At 37.7% G+C, this 22,467-nt stretch overlaps 1 protein-coding gene across 1 annotated transcript; it reads right to left on the bottom strand.

Moving 5' to 3' along the window:
- Positions 1-426: 426 nt before the first annotated feature.
- On the bottom strand, positions 427-21,659 carry LOC307166857 (uncharacterized protein). The gene is made up of 5 exons (XM_079885587.1): positions 21,393-21,659; positions 15,397-16,454; positions 8,955-9,122; positions 7,966-8,103; positions 427-625 (listed from the first exon to the last, which is right to left on the bottom strand). Exons 2-5 carry the CDS (start codon positions 16,318-16,320, stop codon positions 572-574), a joined length of 1,284 nt encoding a protein of 427 aa, XP_079741713.1. The 5' UTR covers positions 16,321-16,454; positions 21,393-21,659; the 3' UTR covers positions 427-571.
- Positions 21,660-22,467: the final 808 nt, after the last annotated feature.

The following is a 22,467-nucleotide window of genomic DNA, read 5'->3' on the forward strand; positions in this document are numbered from 1 at the left end:
ATATCACACTGAACTTATAATTTTAACAACATGTATTAAAACTATTAAATTATTATAATTTACATTTTCAATTATACTTCATGTCACCCATAGCGCTTTATACAACACATATTGTAACAAAACAGCTCTGTGATAGCAGGAAAATTGCATTGCGGCTGTTGTTCAGCTGAAGCCACTATATTGCATATAGCTGTATTTAAATTTATATATCTAGATATATCTAGAGGTGTCCACAAAATGAAAACCCTGTGACTCGATAGGTACTTTCAAATTTTTCAAGACTGACTCAAATTCGCTCACCAACTTTTTTCCCTCCTTGTCTGAGTAAAAAGACTCGGATGAATAGATAATTTCAGTAGCAGAGGCAGTAGATTTCTACTAAACACAACAATGATATAAAAAAAAAATGATGTTTTGCAGGGTCTCTAAAAGTTAGGGCCGTTTTACATTGACAGAAAGCAGATATGTTGTCTGGAATCACAGCAACCAACAAAACACCAGTAATTTGAATGTAATTCAACAAATTAAGAAGCTGTTTGAAGTGTCTGTTGATCATTGCTCGAGTATTCCCTCAGCTGTAAATGTACACTGGGGCCCTCTGCCTCGGGTTTAATGAGATCTGGGTCTGAAAAACACAGCGGAAAGAGGGGAAATGATGGATGATGTCATGGTTGCTTATAGGCTGTGAGATTTTGCAATGAGGGGTTGAATTTTCACCACACATCTCAAAGAGTTATGGCATTCAAACGCAAGCACAACCGAGGGTGTTACTCTCATAAAACAGCTTAAACAGTGCGTGAAAAACTGTAAAGCGAGACCATTTCAAGGTATGTATATTACATGTTATTTCTGACAAGACTACTGGGCTGCTTACTGGAATGTCGCCTTTCATAACAAGTTTGCCGAGGATTACTATGAATTCTTGGAAGAAAGAGTCTGCACTGGAGTAAAGTCTTGCTGTGTTTCAAAGTAGTAATTGTCACTGACACAAATGATGATTACATGACATGTAATTAAGCGTCAAATGAATGATGACTAGCTTTAGGAAGAGCCTGCCTTACAAAAAAAGATCTGGATGTAAAAGGTACAAGCTGAAATATCCACACATCAATCAATCAACCTGACAGCAAAATGAACAAGAAATGCAAGGCCAAGACCTTCACATAACAAGAAAACAAACAATGTTAACACAATCAAATACAAGAAAACAGATCACAACGCGAATGAAAAGAACAATGAAGGAAGAAGGAAGTTGTTTTGACACGTGGTCTATATATTAATGAGCGCCTTCCTGGGAATTTTCTTGGAACTGTAGGATTCCTGAGTGTGAATGATGAAGGCTGTCAGGATTACAAGTATAATCATTTCTCAGTCAGAAATAATGGATAGATAGACAGATGTAAAATAATAATGCCTGAGGGGAAACTCAGGAAAAGTAACTGTGCAAGTTACACTGCATCGGCTCGGAATGAGATACAAGATCCCAAACGCAGCAAAAGGAAAACAGACGGCATAATTTCCAGAGGCAAGGGTACCAATACATAAAGTTTGCACAAACATCATTTGGGCTGAATCTGAATTATGAGCTGTTGGGAGATTTTGGATCACACTGAATAACAACCCCTGAAGTTCAATTCTTATTTTTGTATGTCTGGGATTCCCCTACAGTTCATTTTTAGTGGTTTTATTTGGCATGCATGACCAACGTCTATCATAATATTCATCGGACTGGAGATTCAAAATACATGTTTGATATTACACACATGTTCCATGTGGAGCTGATGCTGACCGGCCAAAACCGACTCATTTAAAGTCAACATGCAATGGCGCAACCCTTTTCATTGCCGAAAGTGAAGTATTTCGGAGAGAAACTGCATATTAAACAAGAAAATAGAGGTGAGACTTTGTCTGAGAGATTGTCTCCATCTAAAATGGACTAATTCAGAAAAAGCGGTCAGTATAGTTAATAAGATTAGTGACGTCAACCAAAAGAGGAAACCATGAAAAGGTGTTTTGAAGAAGATGAAAAAAATACAAAAAACATTTTTTTGGGGGGGGGGGGGGGGGGGGGGGTAACAAGACCAAGAATCTGTATTAAGAAAGTAAATAAGATCAAAATTACCATTCTAAAATGCTTTGCAATGTGCGCACAATATCCTCATAAACCAAGTGGCACGTGGAAAACAAAGAGGCTAAGAACAAATCAGGGGTTTAAAATGACAGAGAATATAAGACAAAGAGAAAGATAAAAAATAGAAGGATAAGTCAAAAAGTACGCGCTGTAAAGTACAAAAAAAGCCCTGACGGCATCCACTTCAAAGTGACCCCAGAGGGCTCGGGCGGGCCAGATGTGGTCCCGCGAGAAAAGCCTCATCCATCTTACATTCCATGAAACCCCCTGCAGCAGGACAACGTTTCTATATTTAGTTCTTCTCTTAAGCCTCGCTCAACCCGCTGGAATATGTTCCATCTAGTTCCTGCGTTATCCACCACATTTCAGCTTTTTTTCCAATCAGGCCTGTTGTTTTTATACGTTTGTTGCTGATCTGATGGACGGTCTGTTTGGGCTATCAGGCTGTGGACCATCCATCTTGCAAGCTGAGGTGGGCGGCTGAGTTGGTGGTATTTTTTTGAAGTTGACATCTAGAGAATGTCAAAGAAATGCAGCTAGCATGACGCGGGGTCTTGGTTGTGTTATGACAGAAACTGCCTTGGTGAAATGCACAGTTAAGCAGCGGGAGAAAAGAAGGAATATGTCACGGGTGATGTTGCGGGCAAGACTTATCTGAGGTTGTGTATGTTTAATTTGGAGTCTGCGCATGCGGTAAATGTGTACGCGGACAGTATATCGGCTTAATAAAGCCTATCTTTTGCACAAGCATGTGCCTGTTTACTGCAAAGGAAACAAAAGAAGCAGGGTTGAGTTCTTGAGGAAATGAAAGATGACTTAAAAAGGAAGGATAATGTAGGATCAAACCTATTGCTGAATTAGTCCTGCTTTTAAAGGAAACACGGGGAGTTGAATAAGCACCTCATGTTGCTGCTTCTGAAAGTGCTGTATATGTTAAAACCCGCTTTGAGAGCTGTTCTGCTTCTAGGCTCTTTGCCAGAATGCCTCTCAAGGCTAGTGGTGGTGAAAGGTCTATGCATCATTGCAAAGATGTGTACGTGGGTAAATGTAAGTGCATTTCATGCACAGGTTCCACACACGTATAAGTCTGGCCAACAGGAAGTGCAACTAAAATCAAAACTACACCATCTGGTCCGAAAAGAATCTTTCTCTATTGATAGCCATTAAATGTTTTCATTATATGTTTTTTAAATATGAATAAATTAGATACCATTATAAATATAAAACACACACGCATACATATAAACACACACAAACATATATATACAGTGCTATGCATAAGTTTGGAATAAGGAATAAAAAATCATCTTTTGGAAATTGAACTTAATGCATTAGTTAAAAAAATTAGGAAACATCCAACCTTTAAGGACACCAGTTTTCTTTGTGAATGAATAATGTATTGTAAATAAATAAATGTTCTTCCTTAAAATACAGGGTGCATAAGTTTGGACACCCCTATGTTAAATTCCCATAGAGGCAGGCAGATTTTTATTTTTAAAGGCCAGTTACTTCATGGATCCAGGATACTATGCATCCTGATAAAGTTCCCTTGGCCTTTGGAATTAAAATAGCCCCACATCATCACATAGCCTTCACCATACCTAGAGATTGGCATGGAGTACTTTCCATAAGATCATCTCTCAATGCAAATCAAACCAGCTATTAGGCTAACTGAAATAAAACCATGCCAATCTCTAGGTATGGTGAAGGCTATGTGATGATGTGGGGCTATTTTAATTCCAAAGTTCAAGGGAACTTTATCAGGATGCATAGTATCCTGGATCCATGAAGTAACTGGCCTTTAAAAATAAAAATCTGCCTGCCTCTATGGGAATTTAACATAGGGGTGTCCAAACTTATGCACCCTGTATTTTAAGGAAGAACATTTATTTATTTACGATACATTATTCATTCACAAAGAAAATTGGTGTCCTTAAAGGTTGGATTTTTCCTAATTTTTTTAATTAATGCATTAAGTTCAATTTCCAAAAGATGATTTTTTATTCCTCTTTTTAGTCAACTTTAGCATGGGTGTCTAAACTTATGCATAGCACTGTATATATAGTATGTGTTTGTAATTACATATTACAACTAAACAATTGGAGTTGTAACCTCAATCTTCATTGACTGCCCGTTGAACCTTCAGAGGAATCACAGGTCATTGGATGGTGTTTACATAAAGCATTCTCTTTTCTGTCACAGGAAATGTGAACTAGCACACTGACGGCATACATGCTGCTATATTCACAAACCCTGATGAGCAAATGTTTTGGGAATCTTTATCTTTGAGAAGGATGTTATGATTGTTTTCAATGAGAGTATGTGAGGTCACATGTCTAAAGATATGTTGATAGAGTCTAGTCTAGAGCATTGTGGGATCCATTTTAAACCGACTCTATCAACATATCTAGTAACTAGTATATAATTTCTAGTTAAAGAAATAGCTCACCCTCATGTTGTTCCAAGCTAGGAAATTCTGCTAAACTTCAACAGAACAAATAAAAAACACTTTTCATTTTGAGGTGAAATATACCTTGAAGTCAGATGTGGAAAAGTTCTCATAGTGAAAAAAATCTAACTCCCAGCTCATGCAGATTCACGAGGAATTAAAAGAGTCCAACAAAAGTGAGAGGAAAAGAAAAAGAGCAAAAGCTCACAGCATTGACCTCTCAACCCAGCCGTATTTTGACACTTTGCAGGGTCGCTCCTCACCCAACGTCCCAAACTGAGATTTAACCTCTGCTGGAGCAGAACAAATCCTGGCCTCCTGAGTTGCACTTGGCCCCGTAATCTATCTTCATCCTATTGAGCCGCTTAGCTCCCCTCTCCTGCCCCAACCAAGGACCCCGCAGGGAGTTAGAGAGCCAACGTGGACCCTCCACACAGATGGATGGAGAAGACTCAGCTTCCCATCGCTCACCACCACCTCCAAGCTTTTACAACAATAGATCGAGGGTGAGGAACAGGTTAGAGGCAGTAGAGAAGCATTTTGCCAAAGCATTTGAGAGTTCACACAAATGTTTATCAATTCTGAGCAAGCCTCCAACACATAATTAAGCAAATTAAAGGGATGAAAACAAATTTGGACCCCTCTGACTTCCATTGTATGGACAAACAAACAAACAAACAAAAATATCTCAGAAGCAATAAAGTCAGAGTTTGGAAAGACATGAAGGTGAGTAATGATGACAGTTTTAATTTCGGGGTAAACTCTCACTTTAAAATGATGAAAAAAGTCTGTCAGCAAATTGCTTTTGTTTAAGTCGCTTTGGATAAAAGCGTCTGCTAAATGCATAAATGTGAATGTAATGTAAAATATGGCTGAGCCTCCAGAGCGGGATCTTTACAGTATGGAAGTTACATTAAAACAGGGGCTTACAACATCTTAAATAAACGCTGGTTCCAAGTTAACAAGCATTCTGAGACGTATGTTTTCTTTAAAAGATTTTATGATGGCGTCAACTGTATGGTGTGGTGTAGTAGTGACGTGATTGACTGAAACAACCTCTTTCACAGTGGTTGATGTTATTGCACTAATAAATAGATGGGCTACATTGGCCCGGATCCTTGTGAGTCATATTCATGACGTACAGCTTCCTCGTAACACTGACTATATCAACATAAACATTCTCTCAGTGTTGATTCATGAACAGTTTCAAAGTAGCTGATATGTCTTTCACCGGACAGCCTAGCTTTTTCCCTCCAATAACTGGTGTTAAAAAAAATTCAAAAGCTGCCAACCAAACTTTAGCCAGAAATAATACAAGTCTGTGTTGATGTACGTCACAGTGAGCATGAGAGTAGAGAGATGTTGGATGGAGACTTGGGCTGTTTGCCTTTCAGAACTGAATTTAAATTTTAATTAAATGAAGTAGAATTAAAACTGAAGATTGTTTGACAGGTACGTCCTTGCCAGAAGAGAAAAAAAATCATGAAATCTTGAATAATATGATTAGTACATAATCAACTATTTTTATTTATAATATTTGTTTTATATATATATATATATATATATATATAAAGCTGTAAAGCACTTTGAGTACCCAGAAAAGCGCTATATAAATGTAACGAATTGTTATAATTATTATATTATTATTATTATTATATATTGTTAATCAAATTCCAATTCACGAATTATGATAAATGGTAGCCAACCCTGATAGCAATGGATATTAAAACTGTAGACCTTCAAGGCCGGTCAGCTGTGTGACTGTAGGACACCTTCTTCATGACTTGGTAAAGACAACAAGAGTTGAACGAGGATAACAGGCTTGGTGAGAATCACAAATTGTGTTAATGTTAGAAGACATTTGGTAAAATGCCAAGGGAGCTTTCAAAATGTGGATTTGTTATCTACATGAGGGTGGCCGACATTCATTCCACTGGACTGAAGGCCTCCACATGCCTCTGGAGCTTTTGACCTCCTAATCTTCTCCAAGAACCTCAAGACTTCATTTTGTCAGAGTGCACAAAGCCAAATCATTCTATTACCCCCTCCAATCCAATTACCCTCTTTAACTCTCTCTCTCCAGCGCTCTCACACACTCTAATAAACACGCTCACCTCCCAGATCCCCATGCCAGAGGCCTTTAGTGGGGTTCCCATGCACGGACCACAGAAAGTACCAGTGCTGTTTCAGCTATGCGGAGATTAAACAAACACATCTGGCCCAGTTCTCCAGCCGGACGGAAAAGGACCGAATTCCCACAGATATTGTGCTCATTTAAACCCACTGTTGCTCATCGGATATTGTTTTGGGAACAATGCAAGGGAGTGCGTGCCTTTGAAATGAAAAATATTCATGATGAGCTTAAAGGAAAAGCTGGTGATTGCTTGTTTTCTCTGTCTTCGCTATAGGCAAGGGTGGCTTGAGACAAAAGTCCACAAAGTCCACCATAAATTGCGGTCGATCTGAAGCTGGACTAAGACAGCTGTAAATCAGCTGCGGTGATCGCCCGTGAAGAGTCTTATTTTCCATCCTTTGCATGTCGGATTTGTTTCCAGAATGATAGAACATTCCTTTCAGTATCTTTCACACGAGCCCCAAACTCGTAAATCGCTCAGTTGTCAGATCTCTCTGTGCTAAACAGCAGGACACGTACAGACCTCAGAAATTTCTGTTTGAGAAATGCCTTGTCCAGTTACAAATGTACAAATGGAAACGAAGCCCTTACCTTTACAATAGACGAGCTCAATCAAAACCGAAAAACACAAGGCACATTGCAATAGCTATCAGAAATATCATCATTAAACATGTTTAGGGGTTTACAAATCACTGGTTAAGATAAGCTACACTGGTTTGGAATCCAAACAAGATGTGATGGCCTTAAATGGCCCACTAAAAGACTTCCTTTGGTGTCGCTCTGAATTCATTAATTCAATTCTCCAGACTAAGGGGGAATCCTGTTTGGATTAGCGAGGGGAAAACCTATTTAATTCAGTTCCACTAATGCTGAAAATCCATTAGAAAAGCAATCCTAGGCCATCAAACCTCAACCCCAGAAACTTCTTGGAATGAACATGTGCCCTGGTCACTGACACACAGTGTCTTTATTTAAAAAAAAAAAACTCATAGAGCAAAGCTAAGCAGCGGATCACATGAAGCCAAATCAGATAATAGAAATATAAGAATCCTGAGTTCTAAATCAGTACCATCAATATGACAACCACTAACCACAAACTTTTTTTCTTTTAATGGTTTGCTCTGTTCTGCTAAATTAGATGCCAGTTGGCTTCAATATTTTGCTACATACAGACAATCAGATATTTTTAAGTGTAACTTTTTTTTTTGAGTGCCTAAAAACTTTTTGAGTTGAGTAAGTTCAAATGCTCACCTCTGTCTTTTTACCATGTGATCTCCCCAGAGAGGAAGTGGCTCCCACAAGTCTCTCTTGGCAGTGCCGTTCCCTCATGTCGGATCTTCTGGCCATGTTGTTCCACTTGAGGGACTGGTTCACCCCCACAGCTCCGCTCTGCAACGACAGCACAACAACTTTTAGCATGGGACGGGACACACTTAGTCTGGAACGGATGATCTCTGGAATGGATAGAGAAGCAGTCAGTATCCGAGACTTACACAGGCAGACACAAACTCAACAGAACATTTTAAAGAGCCCAAAAACTATCGAAAATGGAAGAAATTGAGATAACTTGTTGTTCCGGAACAGCATGCAAAGGGAAATCTTGTCTCTTGTTAAAAACCAGGAACGGTTGTTGTGAGAGCTCTGAAACCCATCATGTCATTCTGCTAACCACCCCTAATGGACATAGTGATATAAACAGAACAACAGACCCCAAGTACAAAACATCGTTGTCTTGAGGAACCAAAAGGCACTTTTGTCTTTCTGTGAACCCTTGCTACAGGGTAGTTATGTCGCAAGCTTGCATGAGGTTTTTTTTTTTTTTTACTTGCATTCAAAGTTCCCCATGGCAAGCTCCCAAGACAATGGACCTCTGTGTCAGTGTCACCAGTCTGGTCTGCTCTCTGCCAGCTCGCAGAACATTCTATGTGACCCATGTCACAGGCAGACACCATGCACTGGCACATCGAGCAATATCAGACAACATACTCTTCTGACTGAATTCTTATCAGCTATCTACACACACAAGTATGAATCAATCAAATAATATCTAATAGAACAGAATCGAATCGAATCGAATCGAGTAGAATAGAGATCACACTGATATTCAGATAAAATCCAGATGATGAAAAGATTCTGCCTGTTTAAAGGTGAAAGTGAAAACAACATATTTACCAAGAAATACCGACTAATCAACAAACTATTATTACATTATATTTGATAAAAAAGAAAATAAGAGTGACCTGCTGGAATGCTCTGTCATTAGCGGTGTGTCTCCGGGCGGTGTTGGGTGTGTCGGAGGGGGAGGAGCCAGCACTGAGCGCTTCCTCTATATCCAGATTGAGCTGATCTAATCTCTGTATTAGCTGGGTCATAGATTCAGACCATGGAGACAGGACCTGGGGAGACTCCTGCATGTACACAGAAGAGACAGTGTAGGACATCACAGAAAAATAAGCACTGGAGATAAAACTGATTAGGCAGAGTCATTACATTAGACTCGGTCATTCAGTCAAGGGTCTGTTTTTCCTTGATGTACAGAGCCAAAAATAACCAAGTTGATGAGCCAGCACAGATTTCAGAGGTTTCAAAGTCACACTGAACTATACTGTGGATGAAAACACAGAACCGTGCCAACAAGTGTTTTCCCAGAGAAAAATGTTAATGCTTAGACTTGATGGAGTTTTCAGTTGTTTTGTTTCAGTATCTACTGTCTTGCGTGTTTCTCCTAAAATTTCTTGGGAGAAATATAACGGAAACAAATAAGACAACTGTTGAAATACGGTAAGAGGACAGAACTATAAAATTTAAATTCTGACTTGAATTTTGATGAGAAATGTTCGAGCAAATACTGAGATGTATTGAGATTGAGAAATCACTGCAATCGTGGATGGATGGATGGATGGATGGAACAAATGACAGACAGACAGACGATAGATAGACAGATAGACAGATAGATAGATAGATAGATAGATAGATAGATAGATAGATAGATAGATAGATAGATAGATAGATAGATAGATTTAGAAGGTGTTGTGTCTGAGACATCAGTTTCCCTTGTGCTGTAAATAGCACTGAGGGCCAAATGTTCCACATTTGAACCAATACTAGCGAGCAACCCAGCTGCCATTGTTGTCCAAACATAGCTGTATGGTATTCCTCTCCTTTCTCTCCAGAGCTACTTTCACTACTCCCCAGTCACCCCTGCCAAAGAGTATAAATAGACTGTCCCATCCAGCTCAGACACAGCAGAGGGTTCCTGGGCTATAAATTACCCTCACCTACCTCACTCACCAAGCCGTAAATCAACAGGGTTGCCCCTTTACCAACAGGAAGTGGAGGGGCCAGAGGAGCAGGAAGAAGGCAAGGATGAACTGTGAGGAACATTTAACAGTAACGTCCCAGCACGGGAGACACAGCAGGCGGAAACGCTCAAGTCTTTCTTGGGATCTGAAGCCCCAAGGCAGAGATTACAGCTCCCTCTCATCCACACACAATGATGCTATTGACGACTGTCATGGCTTGTCTCAGGCAGCAGAAATACATGGTTTAGTTGAAAAGGGGGGCAGCATAAAAGGCACATAAAATCTCAAGGAATGTGGCCATGGTAAGACCCTTAACAAATTAGACTCAAGATGATGACATTCCTTCAGAGACCGGACAAAGAGACACAACAGAATCAGCCTTAGGACAGTTTTAAATAATGCACTACAGTTAAAAAATGTGGGGTCAGTACGATTTTTTTATGTTTTTGAAAGAAGTCTCTTATGCTTTCCAAAGCTGCATTTATTAGTTACTTTTTTTAGGGAGTAACGCAATATTGTAACACATTACTTTTAAAAGTAACACTGCTAGTGAGAAGGCTGTCTTGTTCCCTCTTAAGACATTAGCGCCGCTCTGTCTTGCCCTTCTGCAGTGGACGATTAACCCTCTTGACTTTGACAAAAGACGATGCATTTGCTGCTTATAACGCTCAAATCTGGCCCACATGCAGAGAGTCCTGAGTGAAAACAATTAGTGTCTTCTCAAAAAATAAAGGAGGATGTTGTTCGACTAAACAAACAATGTCACTAAGACTTTAAAGCTAAGGTCTGATTTCTGAGTTTACGGCAACACTTTAAAATAAGTTTTAACTTACATTACCTCTCAGATTTTATGAAAGAAATGAATTATTTCACTCAGCAAGGATGCATTACATTGATCAAACGTGGCAGTAAAGACATTTACAAAAGATAGTAACAAAAGATATTTCAAATCTATTTTATCATGTTTTGTCAAACTCAAGAGGGTAAATGTTGTTATTTTGAACTGTCTATTCATCAAAGAATACTGAAAAAAATGCATCATGGTTACCACAAAAACATTATTCCATTAAAGGGATGGTTCGGAGTAATTTCAACCTATAGTCCTTTGCACCATGACCTCGAGCCAAACACCCCCCAGAAGCTTTTTTTCCCTTGGTCGAACATTATTAAAGTTAGAGCTTATTTAGAGAAATCAGCCGAATGGCTTAGTGCAGGCGCTAATGGATCCAAGGTTGTATCTGGTAAATTACCCCACTAATAATGGCCAGAATGGTACCAAACTTCTACAGTAGTACAAATAGGTTCTGTACTCATAAAACAAGGCATTGGAAAGTTTGTAAGTACATCAGGAGTTTATTTAAATAACACTTGCCTGATGGCTTATGGACGCTAACCTGGACGTCGAGGTCACTTCCAATGCCTCGTTTTATGAGTACAGAACCTATTTGTACTACTGTAGAAGTTTGGTACCATTCCGGGCATTATTAGTGGGGTCATTTTTTAAAGATACAACCTTGGATCCATTAACGCCTGCACTAAACCATTTGGCTAATATCTGTAAATAAGCTCTAACTTTAAAAATGTTTGACCAAGGGAAAAAGTTTCTGGGGGTCGAGGTCATGGTGCAAAATTACTCTGAACCATCCCTTTAAGTACCCTGAACTAACAATGAACAGCATTTTTACAGCAATGTTAATTAATAAAAAATACTAATGTTCATTCTAATGTTCTAATGTACTAATGTTCATGTTTGTTCATGATATTAACTAATGGGTAATTTATGCAACTTAATACGTCAAAATGCATTAGTATAATGCACAAATTCATATTAATCTAGTATAATAAATGCTGTAAAGGTACTGTACATTGTTAGTTCGTGATACGTAATGCATTAATGTCAACTAATAACAAATACTGTAAAGTGTTATCAATGTCCACTTTTTTCTATAAAAAATAATAATATTGATTGCCACAAAAAAAAACAGTGTATTGGTCTAGTGGCAGCCCTTGGAATGTGTTCCTTGCACAGAATTTGTGGTATTCAACAACCCGGCATCAGTTACAACACTCCTTTCCGCCCTGTCAGTCGTGAGAAAATACACTTGTCATGGCAACTAGGCCGGTATGAGTCAGTCCCACCAGATCAGCTCATCATTGTTATCTTCCACGGTGGACAGAATGGCCGAGGACCATAACTGCACCGCCGCAAATTGGCCACATTGTAAATCTCAGCACTGGCCCATTGACATGGAAATGAGGAGTCAAGTGCCCGGCTTTGGCATTGCTCTGGGCTTCCTGCCATGGCCATACCACCCACTGAGCGTGCCAGCCAGCTCCACCGAGAGAATGTAGCAATATGTCATCCTTAAAGGCCACCAGCCATAATCCGTTTGCTGAACTGCTTCAAATCCAGGTCAGATAAGTCTCTACAGAGGAAGAAAATCCTCCTGTTTTTTTTTTGTTTTTTTGACATTGTTCACTGTAACTCATTGTCATTTAACTCAGTGTCTTTCCTCACAAGGATATATGCACAGACGGCTAGAGACGCTGCAGTTTTCCACGATTACATTCCATAAGCGCATGAAAAATCAACATAAACAGGTATAAATAACTCTTCCAGTGCTATTGGCCACACAATATGTGTAAAGGTTTGTAGAGAGCGCCTCCAAATGGTGAAGAGGCTAAATGCATCTTTACCTCAAGAGTTGTGTGCTATATTCAAATTTAAACATTTTTATTTCTATATGGATTGTACCAAGGAATCTCATCTTTAGTTTTTGAAATACTTAAATATATATATATATATATATATATATATACATTTTTTACAAAAAATTTTAAAACATGTTTCCTTGATTGTTTCTGTCCATATCCACTGACAGCTCATTCTGGTATTTCTTGAGAAGGTGCAAATGAAGCAAGGTCGGCGCTCAGGTGAGGGGCACCGCATTCTTTCACATGTTCATCTTGAATCATGCATGAACAAAGAATGAGTAACAGGAGGGGAGAGTTGAGCATGTGCAGCACAGAGGGACACCCCTGCTTTAGAAAAATCATTTAACCTCTGACAATTCTACTAACTACTGTAATTACACCATGGACACTGAGCAGTTACTGTAAGCCATCACAACCCCAGATGTAATTGGCCTGTCTTGGTTTGACATTTTTGTGCAGTACTAAAAATAAGTATTTTAGAAGTACTTTAGAAATAGACTTTTTTTTTTTAATATAGTTATTTTAAATGAGAATTAAAAAAAAAAAATCATTTAAAACTTTATTCAGTTAAAAATATAATTATTGTAATTAAATAATTTTAAACAAATTGAGAGTTTTACTGGCTCTTTGTTGTGTTTGCTAAAGACATAAATGTATATGCAAATGTAATTTAATAATCTAATATTTAATTATTTATTTAATATAAAATAATTTAAATTACATTTTATTCATAAAACTATTATTCACATTTACTTCTAAAGTAATACTTTTTAGTATATATAAAGAAGAGATACCCGTTTCTTCTTTCCCTGTATGGTAATTATTTTCAGAATAACACTAAACAGATTTATAAACAGCCTTTCAAGAACTGCTGCACAAAATGCCCTACCACAATTTAAACTGAAAGTCATCTTGAATGTAACAATATCTATACGTAGCTGCAAAACCTAAAATTCATAATAAAAAATCAAAAATAAAAATCAATGAATAATAAAAAAGGCAGATGTCACAATAAAATGATTATCTATATTAAATATATATATATATTATAAATGTATAAAAATGTGTGTAAAGAAATGACTAACAACAAACAATAGCAAAAGATGTCAAACTGAATCTATACTGAACAACGTTGACTGAGTTTATGTAGCGATAAGAACAGAGTAAGAGGGTGTGATCGCCTCAACTTTACACTTTGTTCTGGTTATCTCTGGTATGAATGGTATGGGACATTTTTACAGGAGCTCTTAACAGGGAATATGCTATTGTGTTTTCATGTATGTCCATGTGACACCTCTTTAAAGAATAATAAACTTGGGATGGGGAGGTCAGGCAGGAGTTTAGGAGAAAGATGCAAATCATCCATGACTGGCTCCAACTAAATGGATCTGTAAGTAATAGAAGGCTAAGTTCACTGCTAAATAGACATTTGCACTGACGGGCGACAGGAAGGACATCAGACTTGGCATTCCATGAAAAAGAGGCTATGACAAATGCTCAGGAAAGCTTGGCCTTTATGGCATGAACGGTCTATCAGCATGACAATATGTGGTTGTTGAGCTGGTGGTTCATTCACAGCTCTAGTACACTGCAGGCCTCACACAGCGAATGTTTTAGCTAATACAAATAACCAGCCATTCCTGGTTCATTCTATATATTCAAGCATTCGATTTATTACTTTGTATAGAAAAAAAAGAGGTAAAAGATTCAAGATTTTCCTAAAAGATATAGCAGTGCTTTCTCAATTCATTATGAAAATACTGTAAATGCAAGAAAGTTTACCAAATCGCAATTTTGTATGCAGATACTGTGATGATGTCATCTCTTTCAGTTAAAATTTGAATTCTGCACATCCTAGCAAAGTCTATGAGAGATGTTTAAAATGTATCTTAAAATTCTTAACTTTCTAAAAAAAAAAAATAAAAAATAAAAAGAACAAAGTTCACAAGACCCCAAAATAGCAAGCCAAAATGTACACACTTTTTGACCATTGAATTTCCAGTACTTTACCATGCAAAAGTACTCCAGTACTTTTCTGGAAAATTAGTTTTTAAATAATTTCGTTTCAGACCAATTCCAAGTCTTTCAGACAGATCTGTGATCCTGTTTAAATGACTTAATGGAAATAATTGACTTGAAATAACAATTTGCTCACGTCAAGTGAGACATCATCTATGGCTTGTGAGCAAGCAAGACCAAAATCTAGCCACTAAAATATCCCAAATCCAAATGAGAAAAATCTATGTTTACTACAGAAATATCTATTAGCCTACTTTTTCATGACTTTTAAGATTTTATTAACTGCTATGACATTTACAGACCTGGCAATCACAAAAACTCCCTAATATTTTCAGATTTTCCATGACCAAGAAAAACCTGGATAGCACCTAAAGCTGAAATGATCACCAAAAAATGTTGAATGTACTCACATACATTAAAACATTTAGCTTAAATTAATCCCAGAACTTTAGAATTGAATGAAATAGTTTGAGAACAAACCTGAACCAAAACATTTGAGGAATATTAATACAGTGCTGAACTGAAAGCAATGTAAAATCTTTACAGACATTGAAAACCAAACCAGATATCCTGTTTAAAGACATTGCTTAATTTGAACAAATCTCAAAAAGGCCTATAAAACATCGAACTATCACTGCATCCTCACCTCAGCACTGCTGCTCTCCTCCTCGGCCTCATAACTGCTGGTGCTGGTTGGTGGGAGGTTGGTGCTGGAACTTTCTTCTCCACTCGCTTGTACACAGGTTCCTTTTCTCTTTTGCTTCTCCAATCCACCCCTATTTCGTCTGGAGCCGGGGAGAAACTCTTTGCACTCTGGGAACACCTCATCGCCACGGCCTTCATCTTCAGAAGAGGTCTCACAAGCATCTGAACTCTCATTGGCTCGGGCGTTCTGGATCAAACCCAAAAAGCTGTCATAATCTGCAAAGGTAATGGAGCTGGGCTTGTGTTTGATAATTCGGGGTAGATCGGCCCCCTTAGAGACTGGCAAAGGAGCAGAGTGTGGGTGCTCAAGGTGGGACGGTCCCAATGGAGAGGATGCAAAAGAGTGCGCGGGATCTGAAATGGACCTTACAGTCAAACAAGAGAAAGGATTAGTAGACGAGGTGTTTGAGGGATCTACATCAAGGTTGTTGGTCACTGAACTATCTGAGGAAGTCAAAAAACAGCTGATCCCTGCTTCACTGTATAGTTGGGGGTCAAATTCATGAAAAATGCCATTCATATCATGTTTTGGGCTTGATACTGGAGCAGAATTGGCTTTATGTTTAATGCATTTCTTTGTCTTTTCTTTTGTGAGAAGATTCGAGATTCGAAGACAATGTCCATCCTTGTTCATTAGCACTGGTACAATTTGATTGATCTTCTCTAATGAACTTGTGTTCTTCAACTCAAGTGGTGTTTGGTCATCTATAACAGATAATAGAGAATCTGAGTTATCTTTTAATGTCAGGTTTCCATCCACGGTCGAGTCTGCCACTGAAAGCTCTACTGAGAAAGTCATTTTGGGGACCTCTTGCAACGCTGATGACCGCTGTCCTTCTAAAGTCATCATAGGTCGACTGTCCATATTTCAAGCTACAGTTTAGAGCTAGCCATAAGGAATATCCAAAAGTGCCTTTGTATAATGCCAGAAACTGCCATGCTCCACCATTTGGACTGAACTGGTTCCTCTTTACAAATTAGCACTTTGTGCAAATCATCCTGAAAAGAAAGAACATAAGTTGTAATGAGTTTGCTTTGAATGTCTGCATGATTTTTTTTTTTTTTTCAAGCTAGGTACATTTACTTAACTGTGATTATTTAATTTAGCAGACTTAAAAAGATGCCTTTCCAAAGCAATCATGTTTCAATAACTTTTCTGATGGAGTAGTTCTCAGTCCTGTTGGTATATTTTTAAACCAAAGGTAGCATCTCCTTGCAGATTTTAGGCATTTTTTAGCTGGTCAGTCTGGTTGAGACCAGTTAGACCATCATACAACAGAAATGCATCTTAGATGGGTTCAAGTTGCGTTTTCTTCTCAGCATGGAAAATTTAGGAAAATACATTTCAGCATTGCACCTTATAATGGGACATTATGGAAAATCAGAAGTAGTCCAACAAAGACAAAAAATTGCATTTGATATAAATGTCTGAATTACTTTTTTTATGTTCTTTGTGGTAATCGTCAGTATACCAAATATGTACAGTTTAACCCAGACTATTGCTTTAAATGAGATAAGGATACATTGGAGCATTGCTTATGGGATTTTATGGAAACGCACATGTATTTCACAGATAATTATTCTAACCTTTATAGAAGGAGCTGGAAATATGCAGTACAATGAGGAGAAATGGGAGTAAAACGGGTAGAAATATTAACTAGGAAACCCAGAGAGGAATCTCAAAGATGGAGAAAGACTGAATCCCAAAGAGTCACTCTGGGAATAGCAGAGAATCTCACCGACGCAGAGAAGGGATAACGCAATCCCAGAGAAGCAAAGAGGGAATAACAGGGAATCTTGCACAAGTAGAGGAGGGAATAACAGGGGATCTGAGGGGTTGAACATCTGGCTCAGGCTGAGAGCGTTCAAGTCTGGATCTGTTAAAGGCACGACGATGGTGACATCAGTGCTATGAGGAATCTGGCTCTTCGCTCTCCAGTGGCTGATTTACAATGTACCCGTCCATTCATCAGACGACCTAAATGTCCCAGACCAGGCTGTGGTTAGCAACCCTGCTAACCCCCTCATTACCCTCCAACCACACTGCACAAAAACACACATTAAACCACAGGAAATGTGTCTGATTGGTGGAGAAAGAAAGAACATTCCTTTCTGACACCTTAGCTTAAATGAACTGTGAAAGACCAAGATTATTCTTGGCAGGACGTTCCTATCAATTGACTGATAGGGTGAAATCATGCCAATCAATTGTGCTATTAAGATGTGATTGGTTTGTTTTTGTCAGATTTATCAATTTAGTATGCGAATTGCATCTGAAAGGGTTGCATTGCTCAAAAGCATGATAAGCCTAAGTAGATTGTAGAGTCCTTTGGTGCAATTGGTTTACGATCAACTTAGGCTAACTAAGTTAATGTTAGTGAAATGTTAGGTTTAAATTAATATGAATTTATAAAGTGTATATTTTAGATGATGTTACTAATCACCACCACTTTTAAGTTTCAACATTTTTAGTCATCTTTTTAGCCATTAAAAGTGCTCTAAGCGATGTTGGGTGACGTCACTTCTTGTTGACGTTCGAAGTATTGTCAAACAAAACGGAGGCTAGCTCAACCCTTCCTCCTCCCCATCCCGTCCCCTCCCCCTCCCTTCCATGCTTCCTGAAACAGTCATGAATTCGGGACACGTTCCTTCTCCTTTTCCCTCTTCTTTGCTATTTGTTCATTGGAACATCATATTTTTGGTCGTGTGTCGGCCATATCAAAATTCAAGAGAATATAATTCTAACGTTAGTCGTTGTCGTTGTCTAGGACATCTCTCCTCTAGCTAACTTCCCTCTCTTCATGCTTCTCTCTCCTCCACTCCCCACACCCCTCTTCATGTGCACGCGCACCAACCCCCACCCCCAAATCATTCTTGTCGGTTATTGGCTAGAACACTGTTTGTTATGTTTCGTGGTCCAGGCTGGCCCAGTTTGTTTTTGTTGCCGTTTGTGGAGCCTGGGTTGTCTACAGAGACCGCGTTTTTTTTACCGTGTGTTCAGGGGACAGGCAGCTAGCGGATAGTGAGGAGATGTTGGCTGTATGTGACAAAAAATGTTTCAACCTAAAAAACGTAGCACCTTTAAGTAGTAATCTAATGTGAAAAATGAAATTTTAAAATGTACAAATATCCCATGTAGTCTCGCATCCACCCATTATAAAATAAAGTGTATAATTTTGAAAAGATACTTTTTACACTTTTAACCAAAAACCTGCAACATTTTACTAGATAGAAAAAAAACCTAAATACTCAAATATTTAAATAAGAGCCATTCATTCCTAACTGAGAGTTGCCCAAAAACACATGTTTGTGCCTATTTAGATCTCAAAACAACTTTCCATAAATATAATAGCATTAAAACCAACAATTAATTTAACAGTTAACCAACAATTAAATTAATCTAGTTATCGCTGTCAATATATATATATATATATATATATATATATATATATATATATATATATATATATATATATATATATATAAACAAATGTAAAAAACCTAAAAAAAAAAACTAAAATAAAACTAAAATCTAATAAATGGTCACAAAAATTATTTTCATCTTTCAAAGATGAAAGATATTATATATGTGGTTGATATCCATGCCCAAAACATAGATGAAAATGATTTTTGTGTTCATTTAGTTGACAAGTATTTATTATATATATATATATATATATTATATATATTGTACTGTATGTATATATATATATATATATATATATATATATATATACTTAAGTATAATATATAGTATTATGTATTATATAATATATTATTTATATTATTATACATATAAGCCATAAAAAGTCATAAAAAGACCATATTGGTCTATCTCCAAGTCTTGACGTTTTTTTAGCTGTCAACTCAGAGGACATACTATATAAAAACAAAGCATATTTCACCGACTGATACACTTTTCTGCACCTTCCTGCATGAAACTTTTTCCAGCGGTCATCAACAGATGGAAAGACTGAATATGTACTTCCAAGCATGCATAGAAAATCAGAGCTCTATGTGCTGTGGTGTTAAATGTGAGAATGGGGCCAGCTGGCAGCCCTGACTGTGGCCTTCACTCATTTAACACTTTGCCTTGCGCTTTGCTCTCATTCTGTCTCTATCGTGTCACACACTCACAAAAACATGGTCCAGTTTCATCAAGAGAAAGGAAAACACACACCTGCCCTTAACAAAACATTTAAACTTTAAAAGCTGATAGAACTAGTATGACCAAACACCGGACAAGGTCAGTGACTCACAGCCATCTTCAGCTCTGACTTCCCATGTCCCTGTGACACACATGCAAACAAGTTCATATGAAATCACACATGGTATATAACAGAGGTTATGAAATATGCAACACTATCAAATATCACAATGCACAAGAACTTGCGTAAGCATGACAATTAGCACTCTGGAAGATATCCTGCAAAACGCTGTACTCCACTTAAAACTACTTCAAACACCATTTTAATGGAAGATGACTAAAAAATAATTAGCCAAATCAGACCATTTAAAATGAACAAAAAGGTGACTAAATGGTGTCAATTTTGGTGACCAGTCATAGAACCTTAAAGTTTACATTTTTCCTTTCACGTGCAATTCATTTTAGCCTAAAATCTTAATTTAAATCTTCTTAAATACTACTAAAACATAACCTAGAGAATACTGGCTTTAATATAATTTTAAATAATCAGCCACTCAATATGACAGGATTCATATTCATATTTAGATGTTGCAATTAACTTATTCTTTCCCAAATACTTTGTCTCTCATGAGAAACAGTGTTGCAAGAGTAACCCTGATTAGATCTAGTCCTCTCACCTCCTTTCCTTTAGCCCGTTTTTCTCCAAAGCCACAGTAAAAGGAGGCCTCCTCATTCCCAGCTGTATAAAAGACTTGATCCAAACAGCCAAAGAGGATTCTGCACTGTGAATGTCACTCAAGCGTTCTACAAGTTTCTCGTTGAGCGCAAAGTGTTGCAAGACATGAAAAGGGGCGAACAGTGTTTTCTTTTCACTTTACACACTGTGAGTGACTGTTAACGCTGCCATTCCCATTCATTTTACAGAGATCGTTATTAATTCATTACACAGTGTACATTTCACCAGAACTGTAATGGTCCCGTAAAAAGCGTACACAGAGTTATTGACACGTGTAAGTTGAAGTAATCCTGCAGCTTCTTAGGCTATGTTCCTGACGTTTGATTTGTGGCCCGTTTCCTCCTCGGAGTAAAAAAATAAATATATAATTGTGAGGTAAAGTATAAAGTATATGAGAAATAAAGTTGCAATTGGAGAGAGTCACAACGGAGAAATATTAATCAAATTGCAAGACATAAAGTCACTTTGTGAGATATAAAGATGCAATTGTGAGATATAAAGTTTGAATTATTTATGAGAAATAAAGTTGAAATTTAAGAGGAAAAACCACAATTGCGCAATATAACTGTCATATTGCAAGATATAAATCCACATTGGGAGATATAAAAATGGCAATCATAAGAAACAGGCTTCTGTTATGTAGTCTTTCCATCGTTGTTCAAGCTGCACGCATAAATAATTATACAATAACTAACTAATTTAAAACAGTTTTAGATGCAGTAAATGCAGAATGTCATTTCACGTCACAGAATATGTGAACTACATCTAAATATGTGATCTAAAATTGTGGAAATCATATGCAACAATGTTTCCCAATGAGCCCTGATATTTCACTTTCACATCTAGAAGCAAATGAAACTTAAAATGTGTTCATTTGGCAGACACTTTCATCAAAGTGACTTCAAAGTATGCATTTCATCAGTATTCTCTGTCATGAACTTTAACCATCATCCACCTGCACTGAAGAGTCTCCAGCAGGTCAGCATTAAAGCTAAAGCCTCTGCCCTATACAGACTGACTTCTGCATATTAAAACAGATTGAGGACCATCTTACCTTAGAGTACTTCAGAATGTGCTGGGAAGTCCAACAGGCAACAGTTCATGATGAGGAGCTTGAAAAGTGTCTAAGGTCTCATTAAAACCAAGAAACGTGCGTGCGGACGCGCTCAGCATTCGAAAGCGTCTCTTTTTGCGCTTCTCCTTAGATATTCAAGGCAACTCCTCCGCAGAGGGAGAGGTGCTGTCATCACAAATTCCCCAAAATCCCCACAGGCAACGGGAAGCCTCAGCATGCAGTGACTAAGACATTCAGAGTAAGAGTGGAAGGGGAGAAAGAATGTATAGTTGTTAGAATGATGGTTTGGAGGAGGAGCTACGAATAAGGGGAAAGGGTGAAAGAGAGAGAGGAAGAGAGGAGATACTGTTGTGTAAACAAGGCGCTGCACAAAGTATATTTGGATGTAAATAGCCAGCACTGGCTTTAATTGTGAAGGAGAACAGATCCATGTCTCAGTGTATGGCTCTGACCCCCAGTTCAACAGGGCTGGATGCATTCCAGGTTACACCACCATTATCAACAGAAAGCCATACGGATACTTTCTAAAACAAAAGAAATGGACGGACCAAGAAAGAAAGGGATATTTAACTTCACCACGGCTTTTTCCCACCAGGAGAGCTGTCTGGATCACCCAGGAAGTTCTGTGGCTATGTGTCCAAATCCTAAGGCATTAAGTCAATGGCTTATCAGAAAGGGTTTTTGTATGAAGGTACTTCAGTTCAGTTTCCAGGGAACCATAGCATCACCTCTAATGATCTGGAACAAAATTTAAGAGATAACCAAGCAAATGGTTAATGGATACAATGCTTGTTTCTTGGTAGAAAAGGAATCCCAAGTAAAAATAAAAGTATGTTAAAAAAAGAATATTTAGAAAAACGGCACTTTTTTGAAAAAATAAAAAAATAAAAATTGGAATCAGTCATGCTCTTAAAACAATTATAAAAATTACATTTCATTCAGAATCATGTCTGAATCCAGTTTTTTTATAAATAAATGTTTGTTTTATATATATATATATATATATATATATATATATATATATATATATATATATATATATATATATATGTAT

Source organism: Squalius cephalus (genome assembly GCF_949319135.1).
Source record: "Squalius cephalus genome assembly, chromosome: 11".
NCBI lineage: Eukaryota > Metazoa > Chordata > Actinopteri > Cypriniformes > Leuciscidae > Squalius > Squalius cephalus.